The 15,973-nt window shown below is 32.7% G+C and overlaps 1 protein-coding gene across 5 annotated transcripts in view; it reads left to right on the top strand.

Annotated features, from left to right (window-relative positions):
• Positions 1–15,973, top strand: part of PIAS1 (protein inhibitor of activated STAT 1) — a 183,721-nt gene that overhangs the window by 59,840 nt on the left and 107,908 nt on the right. The window contains exon 1 of one of the 5 annotated variants that reach the window (XM_031955325.1): positions 7,997–8,070. The exons of the other annotated variants lie outside the window; for them this stretch is intronic. Within the exon in view, the coding sequence (XP_031811185.1) occupies positions 8,062–8,070 (9 nt within the window). The 5' untranslated portion in view covers positions 7,997–8,061. Of the gene's footprint in view, positions 1–7,996; positions 8,071–15,973 lie in introns of those variants that run through there. 5 annotated transcript variants of the gene reach the window in all.

Below are 15,973 nucleotides of genomic sequence, written 5' to 3'. Positions count from 1 at the left end.
TTAGAAGCCCCAATCTATGTGATCTCTATAACTAGATAATGTCTGAAGTCCCAATATTTCAAACATAGTAGATGCTTAATAGAATTATAGAATTAGGGCTAGAAGAGGACCTGGGAAGTGCAACCCTTTTCTTTTACAGATGAGGAAATGGAACCTCAGAGAGGTTATTTTCCTAACATCACACAAATAGTAATTAATTTAGATTTTAGATTCAAACCCAAATTTTCTGACTCCAAGTCAGCATACTTTAACAGTATACTTAAAGAAATAATATTTGTTCAATTGCTAACTTATTGGAAAGTCTAATTTGTTTTGAAATAATTGACATGTCAAAAAAAGAAATGGTGAGGTGAACTTTTTTTTTCTAATTTATAGTTATAAGTAATATATAGCATTTAAGGTTTCTAAAAGTGTGAGATATGCCTTGTATAATATTTTGTGATTAGAAAACGCTTTACAGACTTAATTGCTCACAATACATTGTGATGTAAATGTTATTACTCTTTTTTTCACAGATGAGGAAACTGAAACTAATTGAGGGCAAGCAGTTTCTTTGAATCCCAAGTCTTTTGATACAAAGTTCAATTTTTGATACATAGTTCAAAGCTGTTTCCACTTTGCCATACTGTCTATATTTTTAAAAATAACATATTAACATTTCAGTGTCTTTATGTTATAATCTTTTAAAATTTGCAAATGACAAGTTAGCATGGCAACATTTTGACTTTTTTGATTTACGGGTTTCCAGGAATGTTTGTTTACATTTTCTTCCATTTTAGAAATGCTGGATTTTCATTAAAGTGTTTGGGGTTTAGCATAGATTTAGAGATATAAAAGATCTGAGGACATCTAGTTCAACTAATTCTTATAGATAAGAAAAAAATAAATTACTTACCCAAACTAGGATATCAACACATGTTTTCTGATTTGAAATCTAGCATTGTGCCATTTTGTCTTGGAATACAACTGCAAAAAGAGAAATTTGCTTTCAGAAATGTAGAAAAAGGGTTAGAAATGAATAATCTGAAAAATGTCATATAGCAAAGATTCTTCTATGATTTATGCTGTACACTTTCAGTTTTATACCATACTTAAAATGAGATCCATTTAATTTCAGGACAGCTTGTTTTTGAGATTAAATTTAGCCTATGATGTCAGTTCTAACTAGCAGTAGTAAAAATAAGCAATTTTGATAGAGAATTAAGTAATCTTAGTAGAGGGATTTTCCAGCAGTGGAATACCAGGTGTAGTCCCAATACCTAATCTTAAAGTTGGAATTTTGTAAACATCTCAGAAAATATTTCAGATTGTTTTAAGGGAGGACAGTTGTTTTGAATTTTTCTGCTTCTTAGTTTCTTAAAGACAAGGACTATGTCTTATATTCTTGTTTCCTCTTTAACAGTATACTTTACACAGGAAGAGATTAGGTCAGAAAGTTAGCCTGTGAGAATTTGTGATTTCCTGCTTTTAAAAAACACCAATAGGGAATTCTTCATAGCAATTCACATATTTATTGAATTATTGCATAATTATATTTTAAATTTTAAAAAATTATTCTGAACTTAAACTTTAAATCTCAAAAAAATCCATAAACAAAGAACAACAAATTTCCATATTCACCCTCCTCCCATCCCCCCAAAAAAGAACATCATCCTTTAAAAGTCCATTAGTTCTCTATCAGGAGATGAATGGAATGTTCTATAATGAATCCTTTGCAGTTATAGTTGGTCATTGTGTTGATTAGAGTTTCTAAATCTTTCAAAGTAGATTTTCTCTGTAATATTTTTGCTACTATATAAATTCTCCTGGTTCTGTTTACTTCAAATTGAATCAATTCCTATAAATCTTAACAGGTTTTTCTGAAACCATCCCCTTCATAATTTTTATAGTACAATTGTAATCTTTTGTATTCATGTATACTATAACATAGTCAGCCATTCCTCAAGTAACAGGTATCCCCTTAAGTTACCAATTCTTTATTACCCCCCCCCAAAAAATGCTATAAATATTTTTGTATATATGGGTCCTTTCCCTTTTTCTAAAGTCTCTTTGGGGTATGTATCCACTAATTTTCCAAAATGATTGAATTAGTTCATAGCTGTACCAACAGTGCATTGATAATATACCTGTTCTTCTATATCCCCTTCAATATTTATCATTTTAAAAAAATCATCTTGGCCAGTTTGATAGGTATAAAATATCTTCATACCTTGCTTTTAAAAAAAAATTATAAATTTTACATGTTAACTTTCAAAACTGGTCTGCTTCTCTATGCTTCATTCTGATTGTCTTAAGGAAATTTTTTTTTTAATGTCAGTTTACTTGACTGAAGAAACAGAAACAAAAGAACAACCAGCCTAGTGTTTTTCTATTAACTGGTTTCTTTGCCCCTTTCAGAAACAAAGATCTTGTCCCTTCTTTGATTCTACTTTTTGTCCCAATACAACTTACAAGTCCCTTTATTTCTGGCTTTTCCTTATTCTGAACTTTTGCACTTAACACTATTTTTACAAGATGGTACTATATTCTTAAATTCAACCTCTGTTAATCTAGTCTGACTTCCATCTTGAGTATATTATTTCTTTTGACTGGTGAATTCCTTGTGCTTCCACATCAGTCTTTTCAAATAAATGCCATTTTTCCTCCTTGTGAAAAATTTTTCCCAGTGTCTTCAGTATTTTAAAGTTGAACACCTACCATTCTTCTTGGATTGATTTATCCTGATTTGTCTTTTTAACAATAGTTAGCAGGTGTTAAGTGCAAAAGTTCACTACTTTATCCATTTATACTATGAGATTCTATCTTTTCTTCTCTGCTCTGACACTGCCACCAATTGAGTGCAGCCCTCATCACCTTATGTCTAGATTATTGCAATAGTCTGCTGGTGGGTCTGCTTGCCTCAAATTACTCTTGACACACCAATCCATTCTCTTCTCAGTCACTAAAGTGATTTTCCTAAAACACAAGTCCAATCATGTCACTCATCTACTCAGTAAGCTGCAGTGGCTTCTGGTTGTCTTTGAGAGCAAATACAAAATGTTCTCTTCGACATTCAAAGCCTTTCAAAATCTAGCCCCAAAACTTCCAATTTTCTGTTTAGTTTTCATATAAACTATGCATGCACAGAGTTTTCAACATTTATCTTTGTAAAACTTTGTGTTCCAAATTTTTTTCTTCCCTCTCCTTACCCTCATTCCCTAGACAGCAAGCAGTCCAATATTGGTTAAACATGTCCAATTCTTCTAATCATATTTCCATATTTGTTGGGCTGTGCAAGAAAAGTCAGATCAAAAGTGGGGGGGAGGGCACCATGAAAAAGGAAAAAAAAAATCTTTCCAGTTCACTGGAAAGTACTCCCTAAAACTTAATTCTCTTTTCCATTTAATGATATTGGCCGTCAGGTTCTTCTACAAACAAGACTGCCACCTCTCAACTCTTGGCATTTTTCCTGACTGTCTTCCATGCTTGTAAATGCTCTTACTCTTCTACAACTGCTGACCTTTAAGTGCCAACTAAAATCCCACCTTCTCAGGAAGCATCCTTCATCCCTTCTAATTACAGTGCTTTCTTTTAATTATTTTCTATTTATCTTGTTGTATGTAGCTTGCTTTGTATATATTTGTATGCTATTTCCCCCAGGAAAGATTTTAAGTTCCTTAAAAACAAGGACTATATTTTGCTTTTCTTTTGTATCCCTTGTGTTTAACACAATTCCTATTGGCATATAATAGAAGCCTAATAAAGGTTTATTGACTATTTTGGGGATTGGAACTTTTTGAAAACTTCTTTCTTCAGATCTAGGGTGCACTTCAAATTATACTTATATTTTCTCTCCTTCTCAATAGAGAACAAAATTTTAAGAACATTATTTTCTCTCCTATCATTCACTAGTAACCAGTGCTTCCCTATTGGTAAGATGCAGGTTCAGAATAGAATTTTTCTTTGTTGGTCCTTTTGAAGAAAGGAATTATCATTGAGGCAGATCAAGAAGTTATTAATTGTTCCATTTTTGGTGAGGAGAGAGAACTACAGCAGACTTCTGGATAATTCAAAATCCACATCATTATTTGTGCCTTTGTGACAATTTTGTGATGTTTCCCAAATCCCTCATCTGTTTCCTCTATTTCTCCAGGTAGTTTGTGATATAATGCACTGTGACAAATGACGAACTGAACAAAAATCACTTCTTTCTCTTCCCATTGATGCTCACCATGCTTCTTTTTCTCTTTCCAACTTCACCCCACTTTTCATATGAATATACTTTCTTGATTATTTGGAAAAAATAAAAAGGTTTGAATCTTGTCTTACTAGTGTTTTTTCAGGAAAATGAAATACTCTAGATTATTGCAATAGTCTGCTGGTGGGTCCGCTTGGCTCAAATTACTCTTGACACACCAATCCATTCTCTTCTCAGTCACTAAAGTGATTTTCCTAAAACACAAAAAAGTTGACTTTTTAAAAAATATATTATATGCTTGTATATTTTGGTGTATGTTAAGAGTTCCAACAAGGTATAGTGTGCTTTTTTAGCATAAGCATAAGATACATTCTTTTTTGTATTACTATTAACTTCTACTTTTAGGAAAAAGTGCTGAACAAGTTGGTTTAAAAGCTCAGTTGTTACTTAGAACACAGACAACCAGAAAGTATAGATAACTGGGATTAAAAAAAAATCTTAATAGTATGATATTGTATTGCAACATTATTGAGTAAGGTAATAGTGACTTTGAAGGCTTTGTAATAATCCAAAATCTTTTGATTGAATTACCAAAAAGTAAATTGTTTTCAGTATGTTATATTTTTATTTTTTGAAAATTATTGTTCAGTGTGTGTTTTGTATCTTGAGTATCTCTCCCTTAATCAAAATGGGCCATTTTGAATATGTAAACATTTATTGTATCATTATTAAAATTCTTCCTGACATTTTGGAATTTTTGGTATTTTAATTAAAGTGTAATATTTTATCATATGAGTGATGAGCTGAGTCTGCTATGGTTTCAAAAGAAGTTTTCTTATTTTTTTATGTACATGCCATTTTAAAAATAGCCCTGAAATGGTAAGACTAAATCTTGGAACTGAGATACATTAAAATGTAAGTAACTCTGACATTAATACGAAGAGGGAGAAATTCTTTTTTGAAAACCATGGAGAAAAAAGTCTTTAGAGGCTACAGCCTCTGACAATACAAAGTATTTATTATAATTTATGGTATGAAAAAAGTGTGATGGGAAATGAGACAGTTATTCTGATTTAACTGGTTTTCATGAGGCTTTGGTTTTAGAAAACTAGATAAATAAGTTTGAGCATTTGCCCACCTAATTTTTTTTTTTTTTGGTTAAGAATTTTATGGGGTAAAATAAACAATTTTTTAAAAAGTACATTTGACGTATTTCTCTTTTGAAATAACAATGAGCTTTTTACCCATCTTTGTACTTTAAAAAATTAATTATTAATGCAGATTAATTTTAATTAGTAAAGGAATTTTTCTTAAATTTTCTTTTATGATCCCTCTCTATTGCTGGGCCATATGCCCTTGAGGCCCAGAGGGTTTAGAGAATTCATTTCAACTGCCTCCTTTGCAGTGCTAGACAGAAAGGTTTTTAATTTCTATCCTATTATTTGAACCATTTAACCCTTAGATTTATTTTAATTCCATTCAAGGAATAAAAAGTTTAGAATACAGTATTGCAGAAGACAACAAACATACATTTAAATCAAGTGTAGAAAACTAATATAATCTAGTATGAATGAGTAGAAAACAGTATAATCCTATAGGAGACAAAATGTATTTTTATGGAAATAGAGGCCTTATAAGCATTCCTGATGAAAAGACCAGAGTAGAATTTTTGCTGTTCAAACACTGGAGTTAAGAAATATGAAAGATAAACATGAACAATTGATAAAGGATTAAAGAATATAAACTGCCCACATTCAAATACAGATAGATAGTAGTATATGTGTAATCTCTTATCATCATCAGGGATCATAGAAGGAGGTTAAAAATGGGAATGGAATGATAAGAGGAGAGGATTACACTGAAGGTAGAAAGTAGAGAAGGGAAAAGAAGAGTAACGGGGAAAAAAATCTCATAACTGGAGTGTTCAAGTAAACATCTAGAAAATCAAGAGGATAGGATGAAGAGGGGCTACTGACAATTAGGTCTTATTCCCATCTGAACTGGTCAAAGGAGTTGGATTCAGAAGTGTATTTAATTCAACAGAGAAATGGGAAAGAAGAGAAGAGAGAATTAGAATAGAATAAGGGAGGGATTAGTCCTGAACAAACTGATTCTAAAGACATATAAAACTATGTATAATTCTTTGAGTTAGCAAATCCAAGGGGAATGACTGAACCAGTTATGGTTTATAAATGTAATAAATTATTGTTGTGCTGTAAAAAATGAAGAAAAGTCGAAAATGGAAACACTAAAGAAATGAAGGGGATAGTTTGAGAAAAAAAACTAGGAAGACTTTTGTGAACTGCTAGAGTGGTGGGAATATAGAGGTAGACAGTTTATACAATGACAACATGGTAAAGATAACTTTGAAAGAATTAGGAGCTCTGATCAACCAAAGATGAAACATATTAACTCCTAATAGAAAAATTAAGGACTCAAACTGCAGAATAAGACTTTATTTTGACATGGCCAATGCAGAAATTTGTTTTGCTTGGTAATAGCATATTTGTGACAGGGATTTAATTTTTCTATTTTTCTCATGGTAAGATTAGGGGCAGTTGAAGGAAAAGAAGGAAGACTTTTCCTGATAGAAAAAGTGTGATTCAAATGATTAAATAGTATCATTTTCAAATGTTATGGATATTCTTACTGTGTATATTTGACTTTTCTTGGTTGTTGCCTTTTCTCCCTCTTGAATATAGCAGTATTCTATCAGTGAGAGATTTTTAACTTTAAAATTTTAGCTCTTGGCTTACCTTTTCATGAATTTCGCTTACTAATATATTTGTTCTTTTATTAAGGGAATTAAAGAAATTAACATTTTCATACTTTTTGTCATAATGAGATTATTAGTAACTGAGTACCATTTATAAATCTAAAGATGCTGATAGATTTTATTAAGTTTAATGTTTTAGCTATAATCATTGGACCATTATTCAAGGCAACTAGGTATGTACAATGAATGAATAGCGTGCAAGACTGAAATTGGAAAGTTCTGAATTTAAACTTTGCAGATACACTCCCTAGCTATATGATTCTGGGCTTTCCATGTCCCAGCTTCCTCCTCTGTAAAATGGGAATAATAGTATAATAGCACCTAGTTCACAGAGTCCTTGTGAGGATCAAATGAGTTAACTTATATAAATGAGATAATAAATTCTTTACCTACTCATTCTTTAGGATTAGATTATTTAGTTTCTAATTTTTAATCTATGCTTCCATGACCCTTTGTTTAATGTAATTTTTATTGTATTATAATCTGAAAGGGATGCATTTAGTATTTCTGCTTCTCTGCATTTGGTTGTGAGGTTTTTAATGCCATTATCCATGGTCAATTTTTGTGAAAGTGCCATGTATAGAAAGTAAGGAAAAAGAATAGTCCTTTTTATTCCTCTTCAGTTTTCTCCAGAGATCTATTATATCCAACTTTTTCTAAGATTCTATCTCCTTAACTTTTTTTTTTGTAAGTTAGATTTATCTAGCTCTGAAAGGGGGAAAAGTTAAGTGCCCCACTACTTTTTATTGTTTATTTTTTCCTGTTATTCATTTAACATTTCCTTCAAGAATTTGGATGCTGTACCTTTTGGCACATATATGTTTTTGTTTTTTTTTGGGGGGGGGGTGTTTGTTTTTTTAATTACTGCTTGTGGTGCCTTTTAACCAGATGTGGTTTCCCTGCTTATCTCTTTTAAATAGGTCTGTTTTTGCTTTTGCTTTGCCTGAGATCATGATTGTTACTCCTTGCCTTTTTTACTTCAGCTAAAGCATAATAGATTCTCATCTGGCCCCTTATTTTAACCCTGTGTCTTTCTGTTTTAGGTGTGTTTCTTAAAAACAACACATTATTGGATTCTGGTTTCTAATCCATTCTGCTGTCTGCTTCCATGTTATGGGTAAATTCATCCTTTTCACATTCAAAGTTATGATTACTGTGTATTGTTCCATTTAATTTTTTTCTGTTTATCCTTTTTATCCTGTCATTCCTCTATAAAGTTTTGCCTCAAACTGTTGCCTTCCTTGATCTGCTTTCCATTTTATTGTCACTGCTTTCTTTACCTTTCCCCCAAACTTCTATATTGGTTAAGATAGATTTCTCTACGTGTGTGTGTGTGTGTGTGTGTGTATGCATGCATGCTTTCTTTGGACCAGTTTAGAGTGAGGTTCCAGTGCTGTCTGCCCCTCACCATTTCCCTTTCCTCTGTTAAAAACTCTTCCTTGTATGCTTCTTTTATATGAAATAATTTTATTTCCCTTCCCCTTTCTCGCACAGCATCCTTCTTTCTCACATTCCAACATAATCAATCAATGATTTTCTATACCCTCTTTGTAGCATTCAGACTGCCCAAATGTTAAAAATTCTTGTCATCTTCTCATATAAGGATGTAAACAGTTTTATTGACTCCCTTATGTTTTCTCTTCCATGTTTACCCTTTTATGTTTTTATTGAATCTTGTATTTGAATGTCAATTTTTTTTATTAGCTCTGGTCTTTTCAACTGGAGGACTTGAAAGTTTCATTAAATATTCATTCACTTTCATTCTTCTCCCCACTCCTCCACCCCAAAAGATTATACTCAGTTTTGTTAGGTAGCTTATTCTTGGTTTTAATACTAGCTCTTTTGTCTTCTGGAATATCATAAACCAAGCCTTCTGGTTCTTTAATGTTGTAGCTGCCAAGTATTGTTGTTCTTGATTGTAACTCCATGATATGTGAATGGTGTCTTTCTGGCTTCTTGAAATATTTTCTCTTTGCCTGGAATTTGGCTTTAATATTCTTGAGGATTTTCATTTTAAGATTTCTTTTAGTTGATAATTGGCAACTTTCAATTTCTATTTTACCCTCTGGTTCTAGGATTTTGGAACAGTTTTTCTTGATAATATCTTCAAATATAAATATCCAGGTTCTTTGATTGTGGCTTTCAGGGTTAGTTCAAAATTCTCTCTTTTAGACTTGTTTTCCAGGTCGTTTTTCTGATGAAATAGTTCACATTTTCTTTTTTCCCCCGCTGTCTTTTGACTTTGTTTTATTGTTTCTTGATGTTTTATTAAGTTATTAGTCTAATTTGCCAAATTCTGACTTTTAAAGAATTATTTTCTTTGGTGAGTGGTTTTTGTACCTCTTTACATTTGGCCAATTCTGAGATTATTTTCATCAGTGAAGGGTTTTTTTTTTATTTTTTATTAAAGCTTTTTATTTACAAAGCATATGTGTGGGTAATTTTTTCAACATTGACCCTTGCATAACTTTTTGTTCCAAATTTTCCCCTCCTTCCTCCACTTCCTCCCCTAGCTGGCAGGTAGTCCAATACATGTTAAATATGTTGAAATACACGTTAAATCCAATATATGTATACATATTTATACAGTTATCTTGTTGCACAAGAAAAATCAGATCAAGAAGGAAGAAAAAGAAAATCTGAGAAAGAAAACAAAATGCAAGCAAATAAGAGAGAGAGTGAGAATGCTATGTTGTATTCCACATTCTATTCCCATGGTTCTCTCTCTGGGTGTAGATGGCTCTCTTCATCACTGTACAAGTGAAACTGGTTTGAATCATCTCAATGTTGAAGAGAGCCACATCCATCAGAATTGATCATCATATAGTCTTCTTGTTGCTGTGTATAATAATCTCCTGGTTCTGTTCATTTCACTCATCATCAATTCATGTACGTCTCTTCAAACTTCTCTGAAATCATCCTGCTGGTTGTTTCTTACAGAACAATAGTATTCCATAGCATTCATATACCATAATTTATTCAGCCATTCTTCAATTGATGGGCATCCACTCAGTTTCCAGTTTCTTGCCACTACAAAGAGAGCTGCCAAAAACATTTTTGTACATGTGGATCCCTTCCCCTCCTTTAAGATCTCTTTGAGATACAATCCCACTAGAAACAGTGCTGGATCAAAGGGTATGCAGAGTTTGATAATTTTTGAGCTTAGTTCCAAACTGCTCTGCTGAATGGCTGGATCCATTCACAGGTCCACCAACAATGTATCAGTGTCCCAGTTTTCCCACATCCCCCTCCAACATTCATCATTATCTTTTCCTGTCATCTTAGCCAATCTGACAGGTGTGTAGTGGTATCTCAGAATTGTCTTAATTTTCATTTCTCTACTCAATAGTGATTTGGAGCACCTTTTCATGTGGCTACAAAGAGTTTCAGTTTCTTCATCTGAAAATTGTCTGTTCATATCCTTTGACCATTTATGAATTGGAAAATGGCTTGAACTATATAAATTTGGGTCAATTCTCTATTTTTTAAAAAATAAGGCCTTTATCAGATCCTTTGGATGTAAAAACTTGTTTTCCCTGTTTATTGCTTTCCTTCTAACCTTGTCTGCATTAGTTTTGTTTGTTCAAAAACTTTTTAACTTAATATAATTAAAATTATCTTATTTTATGATCACTAATGATCTCTAGTTCTTCTTTAGTCACAAATTCCTTCCTCCTCCACAGGTCTGAGAGGTAAACTATCCTATGTTCTTCTAATTTGTTTATGGTATCATTATGTCTAGATCATAAACTCATTTCAACTTTATCCTCACATATGGTGTTAGGTGTGGGTCTATGCTTAGTTTCTGCCATACTAGTTTCCAATTTTCCCCACAGTTTTTGTCAAATAGTGAATTCTTATCCCAAAAGGTGGGGCCTTTGAGTTTGTCAGATACTAGATTGTTATAGTCATTGGCTGTTTTGTTTTGTGAACCTAACCTATTCCACTGATCAACTTCTCTATTTCTTAGCCAGTACCAAATGGTTTTGATGACTGCTGTTTTATAATATAGTTTTAGATCTGGTACAATAGGCCACCTTCATTTGCTTTTCTCTTCATTAATTCCTTTGAAATTCTTGCTCTTTTGTTTTTCCAGATGAATTTTTTTTTTTTTTTAGGTCAGTAAAATAGCTTCTTGGGAGTTTGATTGGTATAGCACTAAATAAATTGATTAGTTTAGGGAGTATTGTCATCTTTATTATATTTGCTCGACCTATCTACAAGCACTTGATGTTTTTCCAATTGCTTAGATCTGACTTTATTTGTGTGGAAAGTATTTTGTAGTTTTGCTTATATAGTTCCTGACTTTCCCTTGGCAGACAAATTCCCAAATATTTTATATTATCAACAGTGATTTTAAATGGAATTTCTCTTTGTATCTCTTTATGTTGGATTTTGTTAGTGATGTATAAGAATGCTGATGATTTATATGGACTTATTTTGTATCCTGCAACTTTGCTAAAGTTGTTGATTATTTCTAGTAACTTTTTAGTTGATTCTCTAGGGTTCTCTAAGTATACCATCATATCATCTGCAAAGAGTGATAATTTGGTTTCCTCATTACCTACTCTAATTCCTTTAATCTCTTTTTCTTTTCTTATTGACAAGGCTGGCATTTCTAATACAATATTGAATAGCAATAGAGACAACCTTGTTTCACCCAGATCTTATTGGGAATTGTGAGGATGTAGAAGACCCTTACCCAAAATTAGTACTCAAAGATCACTCAGTAGAAAGCAGAAAAGTTGTTTATTAAAACCTCCAGAGGATGAACTGTTCCATCATGAGATAAGAAAGGGAAAATTTGTGGTAGGAGGGCTAAAGAAGTAGCAAAGACACACAACTTTTATACAACAGATTACACAAGTAAGAGCATTGAAAAGGGAAGGGGGAGGCATCTAATTGGTTGTTGCTATTGGGAGAGATTGGAATGGAAGGTTTCTGTTTCCTCCAAATCACCTGATTTCTAGGAAACCGAAAATCAGGCCTTCAGGCTTAATCAAGCAGATAGTGGTCCAGCTAATAGACTAAATATGGATAAATGTCATTAGCTCGGGTTAAGTAAATAGTTTATAGCTGGCCAAGGCTCAAGTAAATATGGGCCTGCACGTATTATACAGGTCATAGAGGAAACACAGAAATAATGAAAATAAAGTACAGAAAAAGAATTCATACATTCCTGTAAGTTACCTTATTTCTCTATTCCACACAGAATGGTTCTAGTTTATCCCCATTACATATGATACTTGCTTATGGTTTTAAATAGATGCTACTGACTATTTTAAGGAAAAGCATCACTGAAATTTTGTAATTTTTAAAAAAGATTTTATTTTCTTATATATTTTTGTGCCTTTTTGTTTTTTTACTAAACTGCCAATTTTTTTTTTCATAATTTTCTTCCCTTGATTGTGTTTCTTGTAAGCATTTTAGAGATACACAATTTCTCCTAAGGACTGCTTTGGCTCTATCCCATAAATTTGAGTATATTATCTCATTATTATTATTTTCTTGGATGAAATTATTGTTTCTATAATTTGATGTTTGACCTTCTCATTCTTTAGGATTAGATTATTTAGTTTCCAATTTTGGTCTATTTTCCCATGGCCCTTTATTACATGTAATTTTTATTGTCTTAAAATGCAGAAAAGATGCATTTAATGTTTTTGCCTTTCTGCATTTGATGTGAAGATTTTTATATCTGATATATGGTCAATGTTTATGTAGGTGCCATGTACCATTAAGAAAAGGGTTCATTCCGTTCCATTGCCATTCGTTTTTTTTCCAAAGATCTATCATATCTAACTTTTCTAAAATTCTATTCACCTTCTTAACTTCTTTCTTATATATTTTGTGATTAGATTTATCTACTTCTGAGAGAGGGAGGTTGAGATCCCCCATTAGTAGAGTTTTGTTTTCTATTCTTGCAACTTCTAAGAATTTGGATGCTGGATCACTTGTTTAGTATTGATATTCACTATCTATAATACTCTTTAGAAAGGGTTTCCTTTCCTTTATCTCTGTAGTTTCCTTCCTTATCTCTCTTAATTAGATTGATTTTTGCTTTTGCTTAGTCTGAAATCAAGATTGCTACTCTTGGTTTTTTTTTGTTTTTTTTTGTTTTTTTAACTTCAGCTGAAGCATAATATATTCACTTCAGCCTTTTGTTTTTACTCTGTATTTGTGTGTCTGCTTCAGAGGTGTTTCTTGTAAACAACATATTGTAGGATACTACTGGCTTTTAATCTTTGTACTTTCTGCTTTTATTTTATAGGAGAGTTCATCCCATTCACATTCACTGTTAAGATTATTAAGTAACTTTATGTTTCATGCTATTCTATTTTTTCATTTATATTTATTCACCTATGCTATGCTTCTGACTCTCACCTCTCTCAATCTGCCTTCCCTTTTATCAATCCCTCAACTTTTCTTATTCCTTTCCCCTTCTACTTATGACCTATCTTCTATTACTTTCCCTCTTTTCCTGTCTCTTTCCCTCCCCCTCTCCCTTTCCTTTTTCTCTTCCTCTTCCCCTCCCCTGCCCTTTCCCCTTTTTCTTTCTCTTCCCCTTTCCTTTCTTTGCTTTCCTTTTTTTTCCGCCCCCCCCCCCAATAGAATGAGACAAATTTGTATACAAAACTACGTGTGTACGTTATTCTGCAGTTGAGTCAAATCCCATGAGATTTAAGGGTCAAAAAATGTTCATCCCTCACCCTTCTTTCTCTTTTGATGTGGCATAATTTACCCCATTTTACCTACTCTTTCCTCTTCAAATACAATCCTTTTTTTACTTTTTACTTTTTTTTTTTTAATATCATCACATTAAAGGGAACTTATACCCTTACCCTCTATATATACTGCCCAGATAAAGATACAAGATCTGAAGAGTTATCATTTTCCCTTGTAGGGTTATAAACATTTTAATCTTTAAAATCGTAGTTTTGGGGGCAGCTAGATGGCGCAGTGAATAAGAGCCCTAAGTCGGGAAGATCCTGAATTCAAATATGACTTTAGACACTAAACACTTAACTAGCTGTGTGATCCTAAGCAAGCCATTTAATCCCAATTACTTCTCAAAAACAAAACAATTTTTTTTCTTTCTTGTTTACATTTTTATGCTTCTCTTAGAGTCTTGTATTTGAAGATGACATTTTCTTTTTTTTTCTTTTTCTTTTCATCAGAAATGATTGAAAATCCCCCATTTCATTGAACAACCATTTTCCCCACTGAAAGATAATGCTTAATTTTGCTAGGTAGTTGGTTCTTAATTGTATTCTAAGCTTCTTTGCCTTTGGGAATATCCTTTAATCCTTTAATGTGGAAGCTGTTAGGTTCTGGCTAATCCTGATTGTGGCTCCTCCATACTTTAATTGTTTTTTTTCTGGCTGCTTATCATATTTTCACATTGATCTGATAATTCTGGAATTTAGCTCCAATATTCCTTGGAGTTTTCATTTTGAGGTGTCTTTGGGAGATGATCTTTCAACATTTCTTTCAGTGATGATTTTACCCTCTCATTCTAGTTTATCAGGACAGTTTTTCTTGATGACTTGTTGAAACATGTTGTCCTGACTCTTTTTTTGATAATAACTTTCAGGTAGTCCAATAATTCTTAGATTGCCTCTCCTGATTCTATTTTCCAGGTTGGTTATTTTTCCAGTGTGGTATTTTACATTTCCTTAAATTTCTTGATTTTTTTTTTTTTTTTTTTTTTTTTTTTGCTATCTCATTGAGTCATTCACTTTCATTTGTCCAATTCAAATTTTTAATTATTTTCTTTGGTTAGCTTTTTTTTTTTTTTAAATTGGCCAATTGGACTTTGTTGTTTTGTTTGGTAGATTTTTTTTTCCATTTCATCAAATTTTTTTTTTTTTTTTTAGTTTTTTTTCAATCAAGTTTCTATGCTTCCTTTTCCTAGCCATTGGCTTTTCTCCAAACTTTCATAATTCTACTATATAAGTTTTCATTTCTTTTTCCTATTTTTTTCTTCTATCTCTTTGAATATCTTGAGTTATTCCAAGAGAGCTTTAGAGCTGTTCACATCTCCCTTTGAAGCTTCGCATGAAGGCATTTTGCCATTGCAGTCCTTTTCTAAATTTGTGTTCTGATCTTCCCTATTGTCATATTCTCTTTCTATGGTTAGGACTCATTTTGCTTTTTTAATCATTTATAAAAGTTGAGCTCTGCTCCTGGGACACAGGGGAGATCATTCAAACCTTTGTATTTTGTTTTGTTTTTTTGCAGGGGCCAGAGGTGCTATTGGTTTAGCTTGTTTCTCATAATTCAGTGGTTTAGGAGCTTACAGTTTGCCTTCTGAGTATATTGGAGTTCCCACAGAAGACCCATTGGTCCTCTGAAGCAGGACAGAGTAGACAGTTGTACTTCAGCTAAGAGCCTCTCCCAGTAGATTGCCTGCACCAGGCCTCTCTGCTCCTCATTCCTCCTGCTCAGTTAAGATAGACCTTTCCTGAGGTCCTTCCAATGCATCTTAAGCTGGAAAACTAATATACTCCAGATATTTGTGGGTTCTGTTACTCCAAAATCCATTCATGGACTTAATGTTAGTGTAGATTTTGAGGGAAAGGGAGGGAGCTCAGGCAATGTCCTGGCTACTTTCTACCATCTTGGCTCCTCCTGCTCCTTCACTCCAACCCAATTTTTTCACCCAATTTTTCCTCTATCACTGTTATTTGACTTTGAAAATCATTTTAAAATCTCTTCTAGGAATTTTTGTTGGGCTTATATATACTTCAGATCCTGCCCCCTTATTTGTATCTGTTTTGACATCATTGTTCTCTGAGTTTGTGCCTTGATCATCTCTGTCACCACAATTACTTTTTATTGCCTGATTCTTCTTTTTTGGTGATTGTTAATATTTCTAGCCTGTTTCTTGACTTTTATCTTTATGTTAATGTTATGCTTTGTTCCCAGCATGAGGAAGGCAGGGTTGAGGGAACAGACTTCAGGCTTTTTCATATACTGCTTGCAGAGCAGGTTCTGAAATTTTCTGTGCTTCCAAGGTG

This window comes from Sarcophilus harrisii, chromosome 2, assembly GCF_902635505.1.
Source record: "Sarcophilus harrisii chromosome 2, mSarHar1.11, whole genome shotgun sequence".
NCBI lineage: Eukaryota > Metazoa > Chordata > Mammalia > Dasyuromorphia > Dasyuridae > Sarcophilus > Sarcophilus harrisii.
The sequence above is the reverse complement of the archived record's forward strand: the minus strand, read 5'-3'. Positions and strand labels throughout refer to the sequence as shown.